General features: G+C 32.6%; 1 protein-coding gene across 50 annotated transcripts in view; it reads left to right on the top strand.

Annotated features, from left to right (window-relative positions):
* The window catches only part of LOC139493163 (uncharacterized), a 92528-nt gene that overhangs the window by 46274 nt on the left and 20462 nt on the right, over positions 1-25792 (top strand). For 39 of the 50 annotated variants that reach the window (XR_011656968.1, XR_011656966.1, XR_011656978.1 and 36 more), the window contains one exon: positions 25520-25662. Coding sequence is in view for 42 of the 50 variants with exons in the window: in XM_071281591.1 (XP_071137692.1) it covers positions 25520-25662 (143 nt within the window). In the remaining 8 variants the exon portion in view is untranslated. Of the gene's footprint in view, positions 1-14091; positions 14726-16789; positions 16958-25519; positions 25663-25792 lie in introns of those variants that run through there. The other 11 variants (XM_071281641.1, XM_071281689.1, XM_071281597.1 and 8 more) reach the window with 8 other exon arrangements.

The following is a 25792-nucleotide window of genomic DNA, read 5'->3' as shown; positions in this document are numbered from 1 at the left end:
GACTTAATTAAACCAGTTACTATACAAATCTTGAAAAAACGATGTACATGTACTTTTTAATATTTTTAAAACAAATTACGAAAACGTTTAGTGTAAAAATCACCGAATATAAATGTTTCTTTCTTGCAGGTTTTGGCATTTGTAAATAACATTAACGTTTTGGAATTCTAATGCAAAAGACAGTCGATTCAAACTGAAATAACTTCTTTAAAGATGGTTTGATTTTTTCAGAGACACATGTATTATATATGTCTCAATACATGTATTATATGTCTCTGATTTTATCAAAACAAAAATTACAAAATTATAAAATATGTTAGTTATCGAATGTATACCCTGAACTCTTACTATTATATATACATGTCCTAAGTTACTTAATGTCCTGTGTGCAACCAGGAGATCCTGAACGGTTTTTAAACGTACCATTATTTTATATGCATATATTCAAAGCTGTTCTTAATTATATGCATACAAGGTATCAGTGGCGGATCCAGGGGGAGGGTTTCGGGGGTTGGAACCACCCCTTTTTTTTAGCGATCAATGTATTTGAATGGGGACATATGGTTGGAACCACCCCCTCTCCCTTTTGTCCTGGGTTGAGACCCCCTTCTTTTCAAATGGCTGGCTCCGCCGCAGAGGTATATTTATATATATATGTGTGTACCAGCCCCCCTCCTAAATCTTGGGAAACAAATGGTAGATTATATAGGGAATCACGGAAGCATGACTGGACGTGACCCCTCTAAGGCAGTCAATGAGTCCCCACATATGAAAATTTCTGGATCAACCATTGCTTAGTTCTAGTTATCTTAGGTCCTAGTGTGAAATAATGCCAATAGGTCTTTTAAAACACATCTTTATTCATACATGTATATATACGTTTTCTCACGGATTTGTTCATGCAATATTGGAATTATGTTTACTCAATGCGCAATTACTGAAGTTTATATTTGCTACTTTTCTTCTTAATTTCATATAATTTTTTTTTTTATTTTTTTTCTTCGAAAAATTAGTGGTGTTGAAATAGGGAATGGATACAGATACCTTATCACATTTAACCAAAGAAATGTTGTATAATGTCATCAATCTGTATTACACGTAGACAGGATGTTCTCTAGAAAACTATACGTTATACACACCCGAGAATACACGCACTGTCGTAATGGAAAATTACTGTATGTTATAGTTACCTGTAATCAGCTTTGCAACACCATGTCATGACAGTTCAAAAAGATTTTCTTCAAATCAAATTGGAATATTCATTTTTTCTGTAAAATTTAAAACTTTAAAAAGTAGACTTTGACAAAATTATGAAATAGAAAGAATTGAACAATTTAAAATCGTATTTTAACAAAGATTTAGATATAATTTTACAACGATCCTTAAAAAATAACCAAACAAACGTCGAATCAAACGATATGAACCTACGCAGTTTTATATTAAAATACTGACACACACCAGTTTGCCATCTCAGTATGCAAGGCAAGGGTGCTTGGTGAGGTGCTGGAACTTGATGTACATGTATCATTAAGTTAATACAGTTCTGTTAGTATTGACTGCCTTTTTACAGAGACTTTCTATTCTTACTGTTATCAGTTAGTATAGACGGTTCCTGGCTTAGAATGATTCTCTGCTCAGCAAATGGTGCGTAATTAGCATTTGAATCAAATTTCTTGTAGAAGTAAAAAACACAAATTAATGTATTTGACAACTTTATTCAGGAGCACAGTCTATATTATCCGGCGTAAATAACTTCGAGATTTATGTGGAAGTTTACTCTGCTGCTCGATCTATGCTAATCGATGTTCCAGTATATTTCATATTTATATTTATTCGTGAGGCCTCGTCATCGTTTATATTCACTAAAAGCACAGTCGCCTAAATATTTTATATGGCGAAAAAATTGCGAAAATTGGGGGAAATAATATATTTTTAGTAGCATTATTATTTTAGAATCTTAAGAGGTTGCTTGTAAATTTAACTCTAAAATGAGAAGTGTATGACGATCTATAACGAATATATACATCCATCATGTGTGCAGATACGACGGCGACTATATAGGGTCTGCCATGAGTGCACTTTGTATGCCCTGCATGTGTGCACCCAGGAGGTCCTCCTGAGCGGTGTTTAGACGTACCGGGAAAATCTTATCTGATTCAGGATCAATTCATCGGTTACACTCCCCTGTCACCAGTGATTCTTTTTTGCTGACATTCTGAAAAAGTATTGTGTAGACTAGTCCCTGTGTAAGTGTTGACTCTCAACTTGCACATGTGATTTTTTAACACTCCCTGGACTTCTGCAAAAACAGAAAGTCACAGGACATTCCGACAAAAAGTCAAACACATGTCAAACTCCGGCATAAAGTAACAAAGTTAATAGGACAAAAAGTCACAAACAATTTGTTGACAATTGATTGAATATAAATGAAAAAAGATTTTGAAATATCTTCTTTTTATTACATATATTCATTTTTAATTTTAGGAAATTGTTCATAATATAAAAAAGAAGATGTGGTATGATTGCCAATGAGACAACTGTCCACAAGAGACCAAAATGACACAGACATTAACAACTAGAGGTCTTTACGGCCTTCAACCATAAGCCAATATAAAGAAGGTATGGTATGATTGCCAATGAGACAACTGTCCACAAGAGACCAAAATGACACAGACATTAACAACCATAGGTCACCAAACAGCCTTCAACAATGAGAAAAGCCCGAGGTAAAGCCCATACCGCATAGTCAGCTGTAAAAGGCAATCATACTATATCTTTTTTTTTATATTTACATGTTAAAAAATGCGTGCAAATGTAATCAAAAGCTGCACACAAACGTAATGATTTTTGTGCGCAAATGTAATGGTAATGTGCGCAAACCTAATGCACTGATTTATTTGTTTTTAATAAATTTTAATTTAAAGTTGCTACATCATGTTCATGTATAAAACTTCAAGAAAAATACAAAAAGAGTGTTTTCTTGTTCAAAGAAAAATAATCTCAAAACTAAATTGTGACTTTTTGTCCTGTGACAGTGTGTGACTTTTTGACTGTGACTTTCTGTCCTGCATTCAGATTGAATAGGGGAGTTTGGTTGACCCCGCCTCCCTCTATCTGAGACTACTATCTCAGTGATGAGCTTTATGTTTCATGTACAAATGTATTGTGCTTGTCATATATATGTATGTCGGATAAAAGCTCTACAGACCTTTAATATGTTGTATTGTTATATGTATAACCGACAATAAATAAATAGCCCCTAACAAGTAAGAATTAGGTTACTTCTTTTTGTTTTGACATCTTGCATGGGTTTTTATAGCCCCGTATTAAAATTATGCCCCCACTTTAAAAAAGGGGGGGGGGTATACTGTTTTACCCCTGTCTGTCCATCCATCCTTGCGTCAGTCAGTCCGTCCGATGAATATTTTTCGTCCCATTTTCCTTAGGAACTACAATAGAAGGATTTCTGAAATTTGGTTTCAGGGTTAAATAAGTCGGCTATACCGTGTGATGCATTTTCAGATTCATCACTCGACAACTTCCTGTTTTCCCAACACTTGTATGATTTTACACATGATCATGATGATAGCCAAGTTGAAAGTTGAAAACTAACAACCTAATTTATGTACAAAAAAATTGAAAAACAGATATGTTACACATAAACAAACGACAATCACTGAATTATCGGATCCTGACTTGGAACAGGCACAACCATAACAAATTGGCAGGGTATAAGGAACTTTGAAAATATTTAGTTTTTGTGGTTTGGTCAATTTTCCGGATACTGTAAGCAATAAGGCCCCTTTATTTAGTGAATGAAATAATTGTAAGATGCACTTAGCTGTCTGTCATATTTTATATGAACTTGACCTCATTTTCATGCATGGTTCATTGGTCAATGAAACACTGCATTGTTTTGTCAGTTTATCATATGTTTAAAGTTACAGGTAGATTATATTTGGTAGATATGAAACAATTGTAAGGTGTGCATGTCTGAATGGCAGATTCATATATAAACCATGACCGCATTTTATTGTTCTTTGGTCAATGATAAGTTTTCTTGGTTTTGTCATTTTATCAGGCCACATTTAAAAGAATGTCTGTTTCCCCTCCCCGGGTCTACCCTTTGTAAACAGACCAGGAAGGCAGTTTTTTTTTAGCTCACCTGACCTGAAAGGTCAAGTGAGCTTTTCTCATCACTTGGCGTTCGTCGTCTGTCGTCCTGAGTCCGTCGTCTGTAAACTTTTACAAAAATCTTCTCCTCTGAAACTACTTGGCCAAATTCTACCAAACTTGGCCACAATCATCCTTGGGGTATCTAGTTTAAAAAATGTGTGGCGTGACCTGTCAAACCAACCAAGATGGCCGCCATGGCTAAAAATAGAACATAGGGGTAAAATGCAGTTTTTGGCTTATAACTCAAAAACCAAAGCATTTAGAGCAAATCTGACATGGGGTAAAATTGTTGATCAGGTCAAGATCTATCTGCCCTGAAATTTTCAGACGAATCGGACAACCTGTTGTTGGTTTGCTGCCTGTGAAATGGTTATTTTAAGGAAATTTTGCAGTTTTTGGTTATTATCTTGAATACTATTATAGATAGAGATAAACTGTAAAAGCAATAATGTTCAGCAAAGTAAGACCTACAAATAAGTCAACATGATCAAAATTGTCAGTCGACCCCTTAAGGAGTTATTGCCCTTTATAGTCAATTTTTAACAACTTTTCATAATTTTTTTTAAAATCTTCTTCTCTGAAACTACTTTGCCAAATTTAACCAAACTTGGCCACAATTATCATTGTGGTTTGTAGTTTAAAAAATGTGTCCGATGACTCAGCCTACCAAACAAAATGGCCGACATGGCTAAAATTAGAACATAGTGGTAAAATGCAGGTTTTGCTTTATATCTTTGAAACTAAGACATTTAGGGCAAATCTTTCAAGATTTAAATGTCCATCAGAATAAGATATATCCCCTCACAAATTTTCAGTTGAATTGCTGCCCTAAAATTGGTGATTTTAAGGTAATTTTGCAGTTTTTGGTTATTATCTTGAATACTATTATAGATAGAGATAAACTGTAGACAGCAATAATGTTCAGCAAAGTAAGATCTACAAATAAGTCAGCATGATCAAAATTGTTAGAGGACCCCTTAAGGAGTTATTGCCCTTTATAGTCAATATTGAACAACTTTTCGTCATTTTTGTAACTTGTATAAAAATCATTTCTAAAACTACTTGGCCAAATTTAACCAAACTTGGCCACAATCATAATACTAGGGTATCTATTTAAAAAAAAAAGTGTCTAATGACCCCGCCTACCAACGAAGATGGCTGACATCAGTAAACACATTAACAGGTGAGCGACACAGGCTCTTGAGAGCCTCTAGTTTTTTTTAACTGGATGTGATTGTCATAGCATGGTCACATGAATGGTTTGACTTGTCCAGTCCAGGCCACTTATCAGTTGTTTGTGCTCAATTTGAGTGTATTTATTTAGATTATCAATCCTTCTGCTTTCAAGCACTTTCCAAAAATGGAAACAAATTATTTTCAGGAAAAAAATAATTTCGATTTTTTTTGTGGAAAATAATTTTTTGACCCTGGCGCTTATTTTTGACCCGTGTGGGGGGAGGGGAAACAAACATATTTTTAATTTTGGCCTTAGATTTTTTAAGCATAGGTCTACTTGTTGTATGGAATGACTACAAGGTATCATATGAAAAAAGATGTCTGCCTGCCAAGGTTAATTTTACTGTGACCTCATATTCATAGAATAATGATAATATTCATGATATTGAACAGCAAGAATGATGAGTAAGTTGATGTTATATACAAATAAGACAAAATTTTCAGTTGCCTACTAATTATGTAATACATGTAGTAGTTATTTTTGTCATTAAATGATGTTTACCCTTTTATGTGTAGGGCAAGAACATGAAAGATAAAGGGGAAACTATAAACAGAAGAAATTATCAACAAAATAAGATTTACAGAGGTCACCAAAGCCTAAATGGTAAGTCCACTGTTATAAAAAATTTTGTCCTTGAATAATAATTAAATATTTATTAAAATAAGATGTGGTATGATGAAAGAGAAAACTATCCATCAGAGTTCAATTTAGTGGATGTAAGCATTGTAATTACTTATTAGAGGCCATTGATGACCTGTAAGTAATGAGAAAACCCATACCCTATACATGTTATAGTAATCTATAAAAGTCAACACTAACCAAATTTGAAACAGAGCATCAATTCAAACGTCAAATATACCAGACTAATTTATAAAAACAAAAAATTATGAAAAATAAAAATGACGGGTATGAACCAACATCAACCACTGAACTATGTACAAGCTCCTGATATTAGACAGGTATAATATGGCTGGGTTGATATAAAAATAAGAAACACTTAGCAGTCTGATTTCCAATGAGACATTTCTCCAATAGAGATCAAATGACATTTTAGGAGGCTCTAGGGTATAACAATTTCAGAAAAATGTTTTAATATTTTTTTTTCATAACTCAATTTATTTATATCTTTATCATATGGTACACCAAATCATTCAAAACAATCTATTCGGTTTGGCCCCAGATGACTTTTAAAATGCATATATCATTGAAAAAGCTCCAAATTATCTCCCTTTGGTGCAAAAAAGCCATTTTTTGGCATTAAAAATGTAATATCTTATTTAACTCATCGGTGGCCTATATTTTTTATTATAATTTTAAATAAGCTGAACTTTCTAAACTATTATAAAATTTAAGCGATTTCTGTAATTTAGTACTTGAATATTTAAATGAAAGTTTATCATATTAATCATAAACATGACAAAATAGCCATTTTATTGATCTCTTCACTGATAATTTTTGAGTTTGTGTATTTGTAGGTCAGAAATCTGGATTTTCATGGTCATCATTCACAGATCAATACTGAACGGAAAACTTAAAGCTGATATTTTTCTCCATAGTGCGACTTTTTTATTAATTTGAAATGGAACATGTTTTTTCCTACATTTATTTGAAAGAGGAAATTTCAACATGATGACTATAAACAAAAAGGAGTCATATCATCACGATCATTGATGCACAAGAACTTGATCATATAAATACAACAATGTAATTATCAATTGAAAGATGGAACGAATGAACAAGATATTAGAATGTTGTTGTCCAAATAAACTTGCTTTGTCTTCTCATTTGAATCTCTCCATTCAATAAAGATGTACAGAGGAAGATCTTTGAAGAACAGATTGAAAAAATGTTTTGTCTAAGAATTGCAGGAATATTCTAGTGAATGAAATTATTTATTGACTTCACTCTTATATAGTGGACTGAATAATTGTACATAGCAAGCTGTGAATAAAGAAAGCAAAAACTTTAACAAAAAGTGTTTATATTATAAATTTGCAATTATAAGCATACTATTATGTACACCACAAAGTTATATATAATTCAAATTGTTTGCCTATACAAGTATTGCAATGAACCTATAACAAAGAAAATCTTACCTCATGAAAAGAGTGAACTATTCAGTCAGAATATGAAATATTTTTTCAGTTCTATTTTTCATAATAAAATAAACAAGACAAAGATTTCAAAACAATATTTTTTCATTTATTTAGAAATTTCATCATTTTGTTTCAGTGAAAGGACTTTATTCTTTGACTGTAAAATATTATTATTATACATTCCAAAATAAGAATAATATTTATTGTCATATAAACAAATAAAAAACATGTTTGTGACAAAATTTAAAAAAAATTATATATATGTATATATAAAAAATATAAAAAAAACTCGTATACATTTAAAACATTTTACTACCAAACAGCATTCATTGTAACATACACATAACTTTATATTTATATATATATATTTATAATTTTAATCCCATAGGATTTTATTTTGTCCCATGGGATATTAAAAATCCCATGGGATAATTATAGTCCCATGGGATTTTTTTTGTCCCATGGGACAACAAATATCCCATGGGACTACAATAATCCCATGGGACCAAAAAAAATCCCATGGGATTTAACCAAAATCCCATGGGATAATGGTAAATCCCATGGGATTTTGCCCTGTCCCATGGGATATTGAAAATCCCATGTTTTTATAATTCAAATTGCAAAATAAATATGAAAGTAACAGTATAAAACCAATGAAATTATTAAATCCCATGTAATTCCGCACATTTTGGTTATATACATGATATTGTAGCTCTTGTTTGAGGCGGCGGCGGATTTGCAAATGAGTGTTTTGCAAATTAAAAGTGTCCAGTGTTCTTCATGCATTCAGTAAAAACATTTTTTATTGAAGTACAAAATTATATGGTTTAGATCACCTGTCTGTTTACGTCAACAATACAAAAAATAATTGTAAAATTAATTGAAACATACAATAAAAAAGCATTCTTCAATTGTCATTGTGACTGACCGTTTAACAAAAAAATGAACAATGAAACCTTTTTCTATGACGTTTGTCGCTTTTCATTCTCTTCCTTCCAATTTATCAACTTGTTGGATATGCGTACATAACAGACTGTAGGCTCAAGTGAGGCCTATATTGTGGCATTGCACAAGATCAAGCATGGTTTTCGCTGATTGTTGATCATTGTTTATGACGTCTTATCAGTAAACCCTTTGGATGTGTACTGATTTATATTTAAGTCTTAGATGCCAATAGTCATTATAGGCTGGAGTTCTATCATATCTGTATTTTGTGTTCTTAGAGTTTTTGTTTGTTGCTTTTGTATATCTATCTGATGAGTTAAGCCCACTGTGAAAAGCGTGATTTGGCATTTTTAGATCTTTTTAACCCCACCACATTCTTCATGTTCCTGTCCCAAGTCAGAAGCATGTAATCCAACGGTTATCGTTTTTTGCTGTATATAATATTAGTTTTTATAAATTGTTTTGTGCATGCATGTGACCGTTAGTGTTCTGACTATAGAGTAAGACACAATTTCTCAGCATATTCAACATTCTCTTTTTCCCAATGACAGACCAAATTCCCGCCTTCGATGCTGGTCAACCCTCGTACCAGAACTTACTAATCGAATTGCTTGTTGAAGTGCTCTCGATGTGAATATGTATGGAATATTTGTCACTGGACGTTAAGCAAACACAAATCAATCATATACACATTACATACCCAACATTGTGTCAGTTGATTTATTTTTGGATCAAGAACATATTCGAAATATTTTTGTTGATATCAGAGATGTATTACCGTTCTGTCGGCTTATCTATTTATGGGCGTTCTATAGATATTCACAACTCAAAAGGTCTTTGTAGTGTTAGAATGTGATTATAAAACATAAAATACAGGATACTAGCATTACAGAGGGGTTCTATAGAAAATATCTCCATATATTACCATAGTTATCAACAAAATAGTATAGATAACTACTTCTATGAAATGAATAAATCATTATTGCTTCCAGCAAAGTCGACACTTATTTCACTTGGAAACATTAGGAATTTCCTTGACAACGAAGACTATAAGGTTCGACTTAAGTCACATGTGTAAATAAACCAGAATGAATTTGTCACTGTTACCCTATCACAATATTAAAGTGCACTTTTTAAAGATTATTTGATACAAGAGAAGCCAAAATGAACTTAAATATTTGCGGACTTTTGGAAAACATAATGCTTAAGATTATAAGATGGGTTGGTGGGTTGTGACAGGAACATATATATATTGTTAGAAATCCTGTTCCTAGATTGGGATCAGAAGTCGCCTGATTCAGACCGATTGCATTTGGATAAATTATCTAACTAAAATATGTAAAAATAAGATGACCGCATTTAACGTAGAAAATTATCGAAAAATTCCTGAAGTGATTGTTGAACAGTTCGGTAACTCCTCAATCTTCAAATTAAACACCCCATGCATAATTCCAGGATTGTTAAAAGTGTAAAATGATATTGATACATTGAATTTCTTAAGGTTTTTTTCTTCTTTAAGTGTTTTATGTTTCTGTCGTTGTCGTTTATTCCATGTTCAATTTTGGTCATATTTATGAAAATTCAATGTTTATTTTGAAAACAATTTAGCTTTTTTCATATTTCAATATACCTAAAATAAATGTAAAACCAGATATGTAATGTACTTTATATAAAACACATATACCACAATAGTATAGTTATACACAGACCGCTTTAAACAAAACTTTAATACTAGTTTAAATTAATATACTTTAAATTTCTTTAAACCGATTGATGACTTTCTAGCACAGTATATTTATAATTATTTTGCTTTGTGTGATGAAATATATGACCGGATATTTAACTGTTGATTGTTTTTCTTCAAAGGTTCATTTTGGAGCTCTGAATACAAGTAATAGCTTTTGCATTCATGTTTCATACCATTGTGTTGTGAGACAAAATCTCTTTCGTTATAATTTGGTTTGCTGGAGGCCATTATGTACTAAACCCAAACAAAATATTTCATAAAGTTTGAGCAGATATTTAATAAGTATAAACAATATTTATCAAATCAAATAAAATTAAATGGTTTCAAAATAAAAGAGTATTATTTTGTTTAAAAGTGTTAAAAGGTATGAAGGAAGATAAATTCGAACTGATTTACAATGTTTAATTGATGAAGGGTTTGTGCATTATGTACTCGGAATTTATTTATTTGTCGATTCTACATCTCAAAGCATAAGTAGGTTATGTCGGAGATACTCAATTTGTGCATATTGAAACCTAGATATAATTTATGTCGATTTATTCTTTTTCATGTCTGAAAAAGTACATTTCATCAAGAGTGATATGGCTAGTTCAAGGCTTGTACATGTTGTAAGAAAGGAAATGACAGTTGAATGATTATATCACACCGTTTAAGACATTTTCAGACCAATAACTAGGACGGATATGTCATATTCTTTGCATTCGGTAGACTTCTGAAGAAATAACAAATGCACGGGAGATGTATTCACTAGTTGTCATAATCTTAACTTCTTCTAATTCCTGCACAAAGAAAAACTGGGATCTACTTAAAGGAGCATTAGCTGTCAAATTTTCAATAATAAAACGTTTATCGAAATTACTATAAAAAAAATAATAATTAAACAATAAACAATGCATGGACTCGATGATATGTATCAGATTTTTGTGTAAATTTGAGTCTAGACGCCATCTAATTATCCATAGAGAAGAGCCCCGAAAACTGCAGACGGTCATATAAACCGATATAAACATTAATAAAGAATATGTTAATCAATGTTCTTCAAAAAAATATTATTTTTGGTTCTGTTTTAATTTGTTTTATGATACTATAATTTTTGCTTATATGCTATAAACAATTAGTATATTTGTTTGATTTATTATTTGTTGGTTCTTTCTAAACGTGCACTTGCATATTCAGGACTATACACGAACAACTTATACGTACGTTAGGTATGTTTCGGATAGTTGGAATGCCATTGTAAAATAATGGTATGCTAGATAAAATGCAGAAATTTTGCCATTCGACAGTCCCAATTATGAATGGACGTGGATGCGAACTTAAACATTCAGTGTACTCTCACTGTGGAAGGGTGTTACTGCCCGTCGAAAGAAAACCAGGGAGACACCAGTTTTAAAGCCTAGTCACCGTTTAGATGTAGTATCTTCGACATAGCTGAAAAGTATTTCTTGTATAAGAATAACTCGTTTTCTCTATATTAGATATACATATTTTCTTGGCAAGTTCATTAGTGCGATTTAATCTCCAAGCTACGTTCAAGTAATGAAACTTTTAAATCAAATAGAGTTATTCCCCTTCGTATGAACAAGCTGCAGTGTGAGAGCTAGAGTCGAAGGAATAAAAACACAAGAGTTCTTTATACTGTACTATATAAAAATGTTATCAAATCCAAAAAATAAAATACACAATACTATCTGCAGATCAGGTATGATTTAACATGATCAAATTATCATAAACATATTGCCTCGGATTAGTTAAACTTATCAATGAACACACAAACACAAGACAGTTTTCTTTCTCGGATAATCAGATCTATACACAAAAGTCTTTAAGATTTCAAACTTTTGATTGTAAAAAATGGAATCACGTACAGCTAGAGACTGTCGATATGATATGCACCAGGAATCTTGTGATCCTCTTTTTATGTCGATGATATGCTGCGAACATTTACCAAATATCCCAGCTTTGTCCAAAAGCATCAATGAGGGTTATGCCTACCAATAATAAACGTAAGCAAGTTTGAAAAGGTCAGAAATAATGTGTCGACAGTTTACTTATCTTCTCATCACGAGTTATGGTAAGGGCTTTTAAAAATGAATTAACTATGCACCAACCTATCACACGGGTGTTTGATGATGCTGGAAGTGTTAAACGACCTTGACTGGCTATACAGCCCTCGGTGGGTATCCGAGGCACAATAAACGAGGTTAAATTCTGGTATATATACATGCGCATACTTGCTACATGTCCCTTCCTAATTTTCTGTTTTTTTTCTTCAATTGTACTCCTCCAACAATTCTACTAAAGTAACTGTAGCTTAGAAATTGCCATAATTTTGACATCTGAAGACGAAGGGACTTGTTAAGTTTGTCTGAAACTTTTTCCAAGGGCGATCAGTAAACTTGGGCATTCAGTATTATGGCAGATTTAGGTAAACATATATATTTGTGAGAAAGAAATAAAAGAAAAGGAATTGTTTCTCCAAGGTCAATCAATATACTCGAGCATTCAGTATCATTGGAGTTTTCAGTCAACATGATTTAGTAAGAATGAAATAAAAGAAGGGGAATTATATCAAGTCTAGTATATGCGGTGCACGTTGTAAATGTGTATACAATTGACATATCGTATGGCCTTGAATACATTTCACACTCCAGCGGTTGGGGCAGTTTTGAATTGGGTGTGTATCTAGCTAAAATAATATACGTTATGAGTATAGATAAACTTTTGGTGTAAGAACCAACATAGGATTGCAGGTGTATAATTATTTAGGTTTGATTTTGAAATTCGTTTTCCTTTATAATGATTTAAATAGTTTAGCAATCTAGACATTTGGATGATTCAACAATATAAAACAAAAAATGGGGGGGGGGGGGGGGGGGGGGGAGAGGAGAAGGGATATGTATATCCTCTGTTTTTAGGGTCAACTGTTGTCTACGACACCAGAAAATATGACACATTTGGTGCAATTACTCATTTCATTATCTTAGATTTACATGCGTTTATAGTTTCAGAAATTATATAGAAGTGAAACGTTTTATGTATGAATTTTAATAAGGGTCTTTAAATATACATTGTGCATTGAAACTCGTGGGTGACATAAAGACAATTAGAGGTTATCAGTTAAAAGTCATTGTCATGTCAAAATCACAAAACTCATAATTTAAACCGCTAACTGCTGTCCTCTTCACGTTCATAATAAGGTAACTAGAGGGGGAGATCAACAAAGGACTGGAATAATAGTAACAATTGAGCTATACTGCTTTACTTTCACCGTGTTTGTAACGTAAACATTATTAATGCTTCGTAGCAGTTTGTTTTAGTTTCACATAGATATGAAAACAAACACAAGTCAAGTCAATCGAAATTTTATCAATTTATTTTTTAATAATTCTATTAATGTTTCCAAGGGTTAATTTGATATCCAATGTTTCGATTGAAATAGTTCATTTAGATCATTTGCCTCGTGTAACATTGATATAGTTTTGTATCTATTCAAATAATAGCAACAACACTGTTTGGTTTGTTACAAAATTGATATTATTATAAGACTCGTATAATGAAATGAACATTTTTTCAATATCCATTTGATGGGTTTTTTAACGATAGATTTTTAACTTTTGTGATACAGTCGTTCAAACGGCAGACAAAACCATCGACTGAAGTACTTTAAGTTATATAGCTTGCTTAGTTTTATTAGTTTATGGCAGGTATATTTGTGAAAATACCCCTGTATAACCTTACTTGTACATACAGAGAGACATTGATCAGTAAATCATTTTAGTTTTTTTTTACTTGACTGAAAGGTTACGAACAATAAGTTTAAAACAGAATTACATGAAATTGATCCGGGTTTTTTATTCAAGTACAAAAATATATCAACACAATTGAGCAGAATGAATTAAACCTTCGCATTCAAATATAATAATGATCGTTTAACTACAAATAAACACCATCCAGCTATACTAGAAACATGGACCGATTCACCAATAGATACGATAAAGAATATCATTACATATTAAATGTGTGTGTATTGGTCTCAAAAGGAACTGTTCGATGTTGAAGATTGTTTGCCAATGATATCCAAATCAATCAAACATTTAATCCTTTAATAAGTCAAAGGCAAACACAACGATTTCTGCGGCATCCCGCTGACATTCATTTGTCTAAGGTCCAAACATTTTCTATTTTACAAACTGTCAGTGAGTGTTTACTTTACCAAGTTTTTACTGATCTACATTTACAAGCAGACGCGGTTACCCTTGGTATTTAAAGGAGCATTGTGAAAACATAAGATTTAGGTGATACGACATTCTCTTTTCAAAATCTGTGATCGGAAGAGGAGACCTTTGTTTACAAATATCTGGATAAAAATTGTACTTCGTGTGATTAGGCTTTGTGGTAATCTCGTATCTGGATTATTAGAGATAAATATTGAAGATGGCATGGGTATGGCCTTCGGAAAACCAAGTTCAGAAGAAGATTACCAGACCAACTTCTATCACAACTCAACCAAAAAGGCCAAAAGTATGTAATGTATTCATAGCCTATGTCAACTGTTACTGTTTATGTTATGCTCTAAGGAGCATTCTTGTTGGACTTTTTGATGTTTGTTTTTTTATTAGTCAGTAACAACGTCAAAACAATGCGGTGAAGTTTTACTTTTCGAAACATTTCATGTTTAATAACAGTTCCAAACATTTCATATCTAATAGACATGTGTAACTTAAATTGACCTGAAATTTCCCTTCTTTTTGTGTTGTAAGCTAGTGTACTTAACTTTTTATAGTTTTGTCAGTTTTATCACCTTTTTAAGCAAGGTCCTACACTTTTAATATCAAATTCTTACACACATTTATCCAGTTAATTTACCCCTTTCATGAGTAAAAATGTGTCTCTGCATGTTTCATAAAATAATGCATAAATCTATACATAGTATAGCTTTGTCATTGTCGTTTATTTTAATTTTATTCATTGTCTATAATCTTTATCATCCTATTGAGAAGACATGGGATGCACGAAACTCCGATAAGGTTTCTATGTTTAAACTTACAGGTCATGTAAAAGAGGGCACCCCATTGTCATGTTTGAAGTATTCTTGTATCAAACAAATACTGTATATTAAATATGACTATTTCAAGGCTGTAGAATTATTATAACTTGCATATAACTTGCATATGGGAAGGATTAAACAAAGCAATAAAAAGTTATAATGTTAAACCCAAAAAAAGGAGTATAAACAAACTGATATTGAATGTTAAATAGCATAGAACCGTTGTCACCAGATGAAAAAATTGTATGGTTTGCCAGGATTTTGTGAATGTCGGTGAACCATGTATTTCACTTTTGAACCAAATTCAAATTTCTTATATAATTGAATACATGAAGAATGTGCAAACCAACGAATCAAGTATCACCAACCTCAATTGTTTCCTCCATCTTAGAAAATAGATATAATGAGAATAAGTAAAACATTTGTAAGCTCATGTCAGGAACTAAAATTCTAAACCTTACCCGCCATGCCCTCATGTTCCTATGAAAACCGACGGTACATTTCCATTTACCAAATATATAACTTTTTAAGCTAATATTTGTTGATTTTTTGTTATTTTATAATTTTTCTAATTGTGACAAGAAATTATCCCATTATGGTCAATTTTGCCTGTAAGAGTTGAAGCCTAAGATTTTTGCCAAATGTCTTGTAACAAATACTGTATGAATATTCAGAATGAGAACAATTAATAATAACTTCGTTTGGAAGATTCTGCTTAAAGTGGCCAGGATGGCACTGTCAAATGATGGAACGTTAGATAGAAACATCAATGTTGCATTTTCAAACAGACCCCCTTGTTAGCAAAGGTTCTTAAAAAGTACAAAAGTGTAGCGCTCTCCTTACACGGGACACCTTTCCAATTCAGATAGAATAAGGATGCGTATGCATTCATCCCGCACTGCCAAAAACAGACACTCATCTTCATGGTTTAACTGATGCTCGGGAAAATATCTAAAATTGTTATTTCTATATTCCAATCAATCCTGTGGAATCTGAAAAGGAAAACAATTCAATAAGTATTACAATGAATTAAGTACCCTGATTTGGGTTTTAGAGATTTTTTTTTGTCCTGGACTATATATTATATTTGTGTTTATTTTCTAGCATAATGTATTGCAGTCTTTCGTTAAACACTAATCGTCTGATTTTTACATATATTTTTTTTTTCTGACGGTTAACTAAAGACTATCATTTCTAGAAACAGTTACCATTGCAGCCATAACAACTTTGTGTTCACAGCAAATAGATTTAACTTATTTACACAATAGAAAACTCAAGTCCTATATTTGTTTCTAAATTGGTAATTTTATACTAAAACAAACATAGATGGTAGTTGGTAGATGATACTATATGTCAATGGTAACAAAGACACGTACATTATATTGACATGTAACACGCTCTGTATTGTTCTGTATTAAATACCAAACTAAGATGATTTAAACTTATCATTGTTTTGAAACATTGGGGAAATTTGAACGTTAGATGATATCAATAAATATAGCCATTAATTTTATTTGTACATACGATATGCCATTTATTTGTATATTAGATATGCAGAAACTTGTATGATGGTTTTAGAGTAGGGCTATTTATTTTGGAAGAATTCTATTTGAATCTTGTATTGAGCGCACAGGAACTATAATATGTCCTCTTCATTTCGCGATAAAAATTCACTTCGGAATCCTCGAAAGAGTGGAAACATCAAGGTAGGTATATATAATCTGAATATTTTCCTATAATGTATGTCAAATGGTGGACGAACTAAAACAAATGTTATAACTTCTGAACTGACACGAACTCCGAAACCGTGGCACAAGCACATATTTTTGATTATTTTCCACAAATGTCATACAAGATTGACCATTGCTTGACTAGTCAAATATGTATTAGACTATAAGATGTTTACTGTCCAACTTGAGCATATTTGCTGCCTGTAGCAATTTAAATGACACTTTGTGTGTGGAAAAGGTAATTTAAGGCGGAACTTTATAATAGTTTAAAAGGAAACAAACACGCGTACGTTAATTTGTGTTTACCATACCGCAAATCTTCGCACTCAATTTATTATAGTCAGTTTTTAAATGAATTTTTTAATACGGACTGTCTGCCACCTGAGCTCGAGGTTTGAAGTGTCATTTTAAGTTGGATTTTTGCATTTTGACATTTTTTTCTTGACAGAGACCACTTCAATCGTATCTCTTCTTCAAAGCAAAATCTATTTATATGACAACTGTTTTCCAAAGACAATTTTCAAGTTGCTGAAAGGACTATTGAGTGGTCGTTCTCTAATCAAGAGAAGAATTTAACAGGTTGTTGCTAAGCAAACCTCTGTCACGGAGCAAATCATATGCTGGTTTGTAAATATTTGTCAAAAGGCTTATATTGGCGATAAATCGTTTTGCTTGCGATGACTGTAAACACATTATTGTTAAGAAGAAAATTTTAATGTTCCAATAAAGTGTTTAAGATATATATTGAAATCTAATTTATTTGTTCAAGTGCTCCTTAAACGTCGTACGGTTAAATGTCCAATATTGCAGATTGTACAGTATAATCTATTATATATCTACTGGTTGAATTATTCAAAATATACAGTGAAATCACACAGCATTTCTTAGTTTAGTTATTATTTTTAGAAGGAATATCTATTATTGCGTGATTAGAAAGCACAAGATCAAACCTTAAACATACCACAGAACAAGTGCGGCAACTTTGGCTATATGTTTCTAGCTTCTTACATTGTAACAACTGATATTGTTTATGAAAAATACTTTCGGTAGAATTTAACTATAACACCTAGCGTTAAATGTATTAACTAAAACTGGTATGATTTGATGAAAGGGATTTTTCCACTTTGCAATGTGAGTGTAGGCAAACTTTTCCCCCAAATGGTAGCTAACTAAGACAAAGAAATATGCCTCATGCATGGCAAGATTACTGCCGAAAAGTCCTTCAAATAAAAGTCGCGTCCTGTTCAATTAAAACGTGTTATTTTTAGTCGTTTATATTGTCAGTACATTGTAAAAGGCGTTATTTTGTTTAATCACATGTCTATTGTTGATAACTATGTATGTTGCCGTTTAAGTGTCTTTTGTGTTTTTGTGGTTGAGTTGCTGTCTCTGCCGCGAAATAGCCTTTTTGTGATAATGTGGCGTAAAGCAACCAACAATCAATCAATTAGTTGCTGTCTCCGCCGCGATATAGCCTTTTTGTGTTAATGTGGCGTAAAGCAACCAACAATCAATCAATGAGTTGCTGTCTCATTGACACTTGTACCCACATTTCATTTTTTTTTAAATCACCGGTATGCAGAAATTAGTATAGGTTTAAGAAACGCGTATGCCAGAAACATCGTCAATACGACCTTGGATTTATTTTGACAATCTTGATCTCATATCAACCTTTTTAACGTTCCTTCACATCAAGATCAGATATCATTTGGCCCTAATAAAGAGGCTTGATTCAAACTATAAACGGAGTTGTATGTGGTAGTATGGATTAAATATCTCTGATTAATCTTAGTTCTATGTCCATACTGGGGTATATGTCAGAAAGACAATGTGCATATGCCAGATTTAAAATACATAACTTCGAGTAGTTAAATGAATATTTCTATGTATAGTGTTTTGGTCGAGGCATTGTTAGTTTATTTTCAACTTGTGAGTTTGAATGTCCCTTTGGTATCGTACGCTTCTCTTTTTTTCAAGTGACAGGTACTCACTGATTAGCATCAACATTTCAGTATTGTCTAATCATCGAAGAATGAGGTGAAACAATTTATGCATTGCTGCTTACTTTTCCATCTTTATGCTATCTCCTAAAAAAATTCCTTTTTGTACCCCAGATTACTTGTTCTTCTATTTGATCCAGTGGACGCCCAGAGTACAGCCAACTTTAAATATCAATATGACTTTTCCCGGCTCTAGTGTATGCTAGTGTTGTTATCTGCTAAACGTAAAAACACAACCTTCAATATGCAAATTTTTTATCAATAATTTATATCAGTAATTTATTCACTATTTCAGTTTGATCTCATATTCCTTTGATTGATTCACCAACCTTTTTGAACTAAATGTATTGAACAAGCAAAGAGTTATCCAGTACTTTGTCTTTGAGGTTTTTTCTCGCTTTTTGCGTCATGCTGCATTTAGAATTTTGTGCAAAGTGTTATGCAAAAGTTTTTATTTAAAGATAGTTAAAATATTCTTTGCATTATATTCTTTTGTGAAGATAATTTATCCGGTTTTTTTTTGAATCTGCAATTTAGGGTTATTTGATTATGACGTAAAAGGTGCTAGATAGTATATTCAATCATCGAGATATATGATGAATTTTGAAAGCAAATTTCCTAATTATTGACGTTGAAAGATGCCCTTGGTTCACATCGTTTTCGGATTTCATTTACTTTTAAATTGTCGTTTTGAAGGACACAAAACAAACTGTTCTGAATTAATCTAAATAATCCGGCCATACAGTTTTTATAGTAGTCACACATACAGATGATTCTTAGAGAAATGTTTTTTCTTTCTTTTCTGAAACAATAGTGCAACTAAGAAATGAATAAACTAATGTTAGATAAATAGAATTACTTCCATCTTAATCTAAATATGTAGAACAGGTGGATGTACCTCAAAATAATCATGACCCAAAACAGTCCTGTATTCCTGATTCATGACCTTTTACCATTCTTCAAAGAATCTGAGCTAACCTCCGCATTTTTAGGGGGTTGATCATTCTCTAGATTTCTTTATACTGTTTTGTGAACGTGGCGTATGTTTTTAGCAAGAGTGTAGAATAAGTCACTGTTTTTATTTGGTAGTAATCCTGTCTTTCCATGCATTTACAATATTTGTTCAGGTACTTGAACTGTCTGTTTTGCATTCAAACAGTCTGGCTTGTATTTAACACAAGAACAATATATTTTGTCCCATATGCAATTAATCAAAATTCAGAGGTAAAATTGAAAACTAATACGTAAATGGTATAATTATAAGCTACAGTAAACAAACAGTTTAAATTATGAAATACATATATAGGAATGACTTTTTAAAAGTTTTGTAAGAATTCGATTTAAACCATACCGCACTTTGACATTGATTTACATAGGTAGCCAATGACAACAAGGAAGCGATATACCATATGAATTTAAATAAAATCCTTTGAAATGTTCGATTTAAATAGTTGGGTTTTAACAATTCGTATTTATTAAATACTTAAGCTAAATATTGGTTTTGATTGGCATTTTTATTGGGGGATGCATAAGTACAAGTATTGAAGTCGTAAAGTTGTTGATTTGATTTAATGATATTAATGATAGAACAGGTGGATGTACCTCTATACGTTGTCAAAATCTCAATTTTCAATGCAAACTTCCCCGACTTTCAAACGGATGCATGGTGATTCTGAATATATGATCATAGTTACTACGGAGGCAATTGAGAGACAAATCAAAGATGATAAAACCATGAAAATTAAAAAAAAAGAAGAAGTCAAAAGTCAAATAACAGTCTTCAAAACATCACTCAGGAAACCTCAGTTTAAGCACCACACCACAGTGTGGGATGAACTGAGGCCGACCCTTCGGAAAACTCTAATGATTACATTTAACAAATAAAGTCGAGTCACACGTTTTTGCAAACAAAATATATTCGACTGCTTTCTGTTATTTCGGTGGTTGTGCAGAACTGGTTAAAAGAGTGAAATATTAAAACTAGTACAAAAACAGGATTTTGTACTTGTTTGGCTTTCTAACTATTTTGATCTGAGCGTCGCTGATGAGTCTAATGCAGACGAAACGAGCGTTCTGCGTATACAATTATAAGCCTGATACCGTTGATAACTATTATCGAAGAAAAAAAGTAGGTAGATTAACATAAAGGTACAGTCAAACAGGCTAGACATATTACAAGACTAAACGAGTAGTATTTTTAAGTGACCATATTTCAAAGGAAAACAATGTAATAATATAAAATTGAGAATGGAAATGGGGAATGCGTCAAAGAATAAACAATCCGACCAGAGATCAAACAACAGCCGAAGGCCACCAATAGGTCTTCAATACAGCGAGAAACTCCCGCATTCGCACCCGGAGGCGTACTTCAGCTGGACCCTAAACAAAAATGTATACTAGTTAAGTGATAATGGACGTCATACTAAACTCCGAAATATACACAAGAAACTAAAATTTAAAATCATACAAGACTATGCTTATTTCCAAATGTAAGAAATCCTTGAACATTAAAAAAATCTCTGAGTTTTCTATGATAGTATCACTCTCTTGCATTGATAACGTCTCAAGTTACTTATATAAATGCTTGTCAAAGAATAGTAAGTACATAACAACACAACTAAATATTAATTTCTTAAGATTAAATATTTACCCACTAAATTATGATAAATCATTTAATAACCTTTGTCGACATATTGCAACATTTATCGTTTATATGTTAAATAAATTGACATAAAAATTTACTCGGATACGTTTACACTTCTTCAGTATTTGTAACAATATTAGCTGGATCCAAACTAGTTAGACATACTAAAGCCTACTTTGTTTCTAAGTTTTAATCAATGACATACCAAACTATTATGAAACGTTTGTTTTTTCCAAGGATTTATTAATTTAAATTGAGATGTGGTCTTGAACTTGATCCCACGCTGTCATAGATATCAAAACAATATAATTTCAATGCTATTTCATATCTGAAAACAAAAAAAAGAACGACTGGATTTTGATAAACTACCATCCTACATGTTAATAAGCATAGATTACATGTTCTCGCCCCTCATACATGTACATGTATAATGTATCAGATAAGATATTTACCTACGAATGTCGATTACTTTGGCAGTTTCTGGTTGTTGATTTCCGGTTTGTTTTGTTTCAGTTTCTGTTTTTGTTTAATTGGTTGATCAATTTTTTTATTTTTCTTACTATTGAAATTAATGTTATCTTTGATGCCCGCGTCACACTGTCCCGATTTTTATATACGATGGACACCCGAATGCGAAAATTGTAAGTTCGTACGAAGTTGGTCCCGATCTCGTTAAAATACCAAAAAGTGACCGAAGAAAGTACGATGAATAACGAAGTCTATACGATGGTGCCGAAATTATATACGATAGCAAAAGATGGACATACGAAGGTTAACCGAAGACGGGTATTTAAGCTTCATATCTCAGCCGAAGCCTACACGATGGATCACGAAGGCTACACGATGGATTACGAAGGCTACACGATGGATTACGATGATAGCGCGATGGCCATACGATGTCTAAAAGATACGAACAGAATTTCGACAACATATCGTTTCTGTACAAGTCTGCCATGCATGGCGGGAAATCGATCTTTTTGTCTAATTCTTATAAAACTTAGTTTATTATCGGATTCCCCTCGCCTACTACATGTAAGTTGCGTGTATATAAAATTGTTATTGACACTCTAGACCCAAAATGCTCAAAACTTTGTATGGTGTTACTCGTTAAGAATATCTTAAGCGCTATTGACTTTAAAGTTCAAAGGTCGAGGTCACAGTGGCAGTTGTAATACAAGGAAATATCACCCTTGTGGTCACTCTAAAACCAATATGCTTCAAAAGATTTTAACCACATTTGGTATATTGTTCCTCCTTGTAATGATCTGACATTTTTTACGTTCAAGGCCAAAGGTCAAGGTCATGCAGATGGACTTGTTTTTCTCCTTGAAATAGCATAATACACAGGAATTGGTTGCTCATTTTTTTCCCTGCTGGTTCTAAAGACAATATTAAAGGTATTTCCAGTTACTGAATGTTTTGGTTGATTTCTAGAAAAATAGTTTATGTATCAAATATGCATATTCAATTTACCATTTTCTGCATGTGTATATACAAATATAGTGTTCATATTTGTCCCCAATATGTTACATACGAGGGGATGCCACGCTCGGCATTGCCTTGTTTGAACTGTAAAATGTGTGTACTAGTCTGAATAATCACCCATAATTATGCCCATGTTTACTGATCTATCTCAAAGGTAAGATAATGGGTTCGTTGATCCCTTTTATTCAAAAAGAGCTCTTTCCAGGAGAATATCATAATAATATAGACAAAAGGAAGGATGTGGGGAAAGCAACAAATGCGGCAAAATATGACATATAGAAAACAAAATGGTTATGGAGTAAACATTCGTGTGACAACAACTCAAACAATACATAAAAAAATCAGAATAATGAAGAAAAAGTTGGTTTCCCTATATACGTGTACCTGCAGTGTTGGTGTACGAGTCGCGTTTATGATTTTCATTATGTTACTAGATATGGAAAATTGACAAAAAATAATATTTTATTTGTAAAAGTAAATCCTGAGCCTGTAATTGCTGCTCTTCTTGTTCCATTTGAATTAATAGAAACAACGCTGTCGCCTTTCTTGTTCTCATAGAATCATATGATACGAGCTCCATGTTTTGTGAACGTCTTTCTTAACTGTCATATTAGACTGACCAGTGCATATCGCGCAAGGCACTTTAAATGTATTTTAACGCGAAAATTAACTTACATTTAGCTGGATTTATTGCCGTCGTAGTTCCATCTTGTCGCCTTCGTACTTTTATTCGATGGCAACACGACGGGATTACGAGGTCTTCACGAAGTCGTGTTGCCATCGTAAGACCTTCGGGTATCTTCGTGATTCATTCGTGTAGACATCGTAATGTCAAAACTGCCCGATGGAAACGATGTAAACACGAATGCAATACGATGTGCAAAGATGCATTCCCGGTGACATTACGATAGTGAGGATGGTGATACGAACTCAATACGAACCCTCAACATCGGACGCACCTTCGGGGATTTTTTAACATGTTAAAAAATTTAGAACCCTTCCCGAAGTTGTCACCGAAGGCTAGAAAAAGTGGCCGATGGTTCTACGATGGTTAAAGATGGCACTACGAATAGCCCGATCTGGATACGATCAGTCCCGATTTTGAAAATTTCCATTATCGTGTTGCCATCGGCGTAAAAATCGGGACAGTGTGACGCGGGCATGAAGATTCTCTGTACCGAAATTTAAAGGCTTTTTTTTATATCTACACAAGTCATATATTTGTTTTGTATACTCCTTTATTCCTCTTTTAACTTGGACTACCACCTGTCCGTTACAGAATATTTGCGTCAATGACGAATTCCATTTATCGTAGCCACACTCATGCTATCCTTTCCTCTTTTTGTGTAGCTTATACATATGACTAAATACGACCCATTAGCTGGCAGGAACAGTTCATCAGATCATCAAGTTTAAATAGAGACCATTTTTTCAATTCTTTAAATAGGAAGCCTTCAGCAAAGTTGTACTCAATGAAGTTCAAGGACCAGGTTGATCAAAACATGAATATATGGATAACGATCACATGTTAAAAATGACAAATGATTTTGTTTAATTGTTAACATACAGTAACTAAAAAAGAAATGTACTATAACAAACTCCAACTAAGGCCGTGTCAAAAATATAAACAAGTATAACATTGAAAATGTCAGTTATTCTCCCTACGTGGTGCAGGCACTCTCCGCGGGGAAACGTTTGGATATCACCGACTTCATATTAGGAAAACCGCCTTTTTAGGTTAAAAAGTGGCGTAGACTGATAAGTGACATTATAAAAAAACCCACAATTTCTATAGTCTTGTATTAGTGTGGGTGGAGGAGAGCATGGTATAGACAACTTTTGATAATAAGCTGAAATCTAGTCTGGATAATCCTTTTGACAATTTATACCAGTTAAAATTATTTTATAAATCAGAATTCTACAGTTATTTACTATGTTGGGTATTAAAGTAAGAAGATATTAAATAAAAGGGGCAATCAAAAACTGGTAGTCAAAGAAAGTCATGCAGTAAATATTGATTTATGCGCATTTAGCTTTTTAAAGTGCAACTCTTGTCGGAGTTTATTGTAGAATACCCGCTGTTACACCTGTACAATGTAGTAGCTTTTTAAAACACAAAATAAAACCTTAGGAATTTTATTTCTTCTCTGTTTTTTTTTACTATATGTATAACTATTGTGTCCAAGCTACTACATCTCTCTTGTTATTCAAAACCAGTTGATTGTCAAATAATTGGCCTATTCTTTAAACTTATAAATGTTTTGTTTTCTAATAAGCTAATAAGCTAATATACTACACTAAAGCTTGAAAGATGTTCTTGTAACCAAACTTCAGACATCAGAATGAGTAGATTTGATACATGTATCATATGGTAACAATTTATTTACGTTAACATTTTATTATTTTCAGAGTGAGCGGATGGAATATGATTTTATGCGTGCTAACAATCTCACTACGACAACAGCTCCATTTGCCACAAATCATACACCACAGATTGGTATCAAAATAATAGGAAGCAAACGGGTTCCAGTTATAGAAAACTTAAATACAATGTGAGTTCATAGTTGTGTACGTCCCTGTATTTGGTCCTGATAAAAAAAATTGTCTCATTGACAATCATACCATATACATGTATATATATTTTGATTCATTCGGTTAGCTAAAGAGGTTATGACCCTTAAA

Source organism: Mytilus edulis, chromosome 1, assembly GCF_963676685.1.
Source record: "Mytilus edulis chromosome 1, xbMytEdul2.2, whole genome shotgun sequence".
In the NCBI taxonomy this organism is placed as follows: domain Eukaryota; kingdom Metazoa; phylum Mollusca; class Bivalvia; order Mytilida; family Mytilidae; genus Mytilus; species Mytilus edulis.
Note: the sequence above shows the minus strand (reverse complement) of the source record. Positions and strands in the feature narration are given on the sequence as shown.